This window comes from Ochlerotatus camptorhynchus, unplaced genomic scaffold (assembly GCF_037179485.1).
Source record: "Ochlerotatus camptorhynchus isolate MF236.1 unplaced genomic scaffold, CSIRO-AGI_Acam_v1.1 ptg000367l, whole genome shotgun sequence".
In the NCBI taxonomy this organism is placed as follows: domain Eukaryota; kingdom Metazoa; phylum Arthropoda; class Insecta; order Diptera; family Culicidae; genus Ochlerotatus; species Ochlerotatus camptorhynchus.
The window spans coordinates 1,922,262-1,924,508 of NW_027040855.1; the positions used below are offsets into that span (position 1 = coordinate 1,922,262).

General features: G+C 42.7%; 1 protein-coding gene across 1 annotated transcript; it reads left to right on the forward strand.

The window, feature by feature from the left end:
* The first annotated feature begins 235 nt into the window (after positions 1–235).
* LOC135709918 (uncharacterized) lies at positions 236–1,144 on the forward strand. The gene has a single exon (XM_065232367.1). The coding sequence runs from the start codon at positions 249–251 to the stop codon at positions 1,113–1,115; it is 867 nt and encodes a 288-aa protein (XP_065088439.1). The 5' UTR covers positions 236–248; the 3' UTR covers positions 1,116–1,144.
* The last annotated feature ends 1,103 nt before the right edge of the window (positions 1,145–2,247 follow it).

Below are 2,247 nucleotides of genomic sequence, written 5' to 3' on the forward strand. Positions count from 1 at the left end.
ATTATGCTGTGGATTTGATGAAAGCATTACAGAAGCTTAGGTTGGTAACGCCTATCACTTGTGACTTAACATTAACTAAATTTAAATGATGTCAACACCTTCTGTTTGTGTTGTATATATTTCCATCGGGAATCCCCTACACCGCATCTCGCGAAAGCATTTCTGAACCTGAACACAAGATAAGGAAACGGATCGTTCTCATCCACTCAACTCGCGATCAGTCTGTTCCGGACAATCAACGAGGCGCAATGTACTCACAATACATTACAATAGTTTTAATCTTGGCTGTCGGTTTCACTTCCAGTGCTACGATCACCCGTGTAAAGCGTCAACAGTTCACACCACTAGAATCATGCACCGTTTCCCATCAAGAAATAGAAGAGTTGATCCGCCTCACCAAAAATCTAAACGCTGCCATTGAAAGTGTCCAAGTGGATATCCGTTCCGGTTTTGACGAAGAAGCTGCCAATCGTGATCAGTGCTCCAGGCAGCTAGGACAGTTTCGAGGTACAGTGAAGAACGTCATTCAGGGCTACAAAACCATCGATCGAAACACAATGAGCCAAGCGCAGTACGATCGAGCGAAGGCACGCTATCAGGGTGATATTCAGCGTCTGCTGCGAAAGATAGATAATTTAAAACGCGATGTGGAGGACAGCTATCGCGGGGAAGTGGACAAATTGCGCAGCAATATGCAGGAATTCAAGTCCCAGTTGGATGATAATCTGAGCCTGTTGGAACAAGAACGTGCCAGGAGCAGATCAGCATTTGTACGATTGTGTATTGCAAACGTCCGGGCCAGAAGAATCAAGGACGCTGTAGAGGATTTCCAAACTTTGAGTGACCGTCCGTACGAACCAATAGTGACGGATGTCTATGAAAATGAACCGCAAAATGCTGATTTAGTGATGGACTTTTTAGAGGCCATCGATTTATACTATGAGCCCATAAGCGGGTACCAAGTCCTGTATCAACATATGAACCGAAATAACCAGCTTGGTGGACCCAGTGGGCGAAGACTATTGCTGCATTTGATGGCCCTATCAACGGCGGACGACGAGAACTCCCGACGAGCTCAAAAATTGTTGAGCGAATTCAAATCGGATGTGCACTGAACATGAATTAAAACACGTTTACCAATAGTTTATACATTTAATTCAACAAAATTACGAACTATCCATAAGTTTGATCTAAATCTTCCGCTATCTTTTTATTTTCGATATACTCGTCATCACACGACTTGAGCCAAAACTCGTAACTGGATTCGGCTCCCTTTTCAATTGTGCCCCTTCTATCCAAACAAATAATCGCCAAATTATCGTCAAACGAGGCTTGAATGTTCTGCAAAAATTCTCTTGATGCCAAATTTTGAATTCGATACGATCTATTGGTTGAGTTATAATAGAACAAAAACCGGGCTGCATTACCCTCGGTTTCTCTGGCGTCATTCTTCAAAAACACATTTCGACATACATCGGTCACACTGTCTTCATCCGAGCTAGCATACATGAATGAGGTCGTTCGCACATTCATGATATTGATTCCCTGGAACTGGGGATCCCCCGTCGTAGCCTCCCACATAGCTGCGTCCGGCATGTATCGACCAAACGATTCATAGCGGAAAATCCGTCGCTTCTTGAGATCGTTGTTCCAAAATTTAGCCGAATCAACTACATAGCGTTGCTTGTTGGTTGTGATCGTGAAGCAGGTCGGTGATGGTAAATCTTCCAAACGGACGATGGTACCTTCCACGTGCACTTTTCCGAACAATTGAATCGCTGCTAGAAACAGAACGTAGAACATTTTTTGTCCGATTCAACTTGAGTACTAAAATAGGCGGTAGACTTTTGCAATCGCACGTACAACATCTTTTATAGCGGTGAATTTAACGTGTGCACCATGAAGAAATCGTAAGAAATCAATTGCTGATGCTGTTTAGACATGGTAGGTGCTACACTCAAAAAATCGACGGGATGCGAAAATTGATCGTTCGTCAAATCATCATATGATGCATAATTTTCATGATCCATTGATAGAAGATGGCGTACGGTCTGAGAACATGTTTTGGTAAGTTATCGTGTTGTTATGCGAAATAACTGGGGTAATCTCGAATAAGTATCTTCTCTTCTAATGCTTATTCCCCATGCTTATAAGTTCCCACTGGAGCTTTACGCCGACTATCAACGAAGTGGTTCTTTTTCAAGTTATCGATGTTTTAAAGCATTCTTCAAGTCTAAATCATGGTCT

What these genes read in the sequence shown, in the direction of transcription:
- LOC135709918 (XM_065232367.1), top strand. Translation starts at nt 249, where the DNA reads ATGTACTCACAATACATTACAATAGTTTTAATCTTGGCTGTCGGTTTC.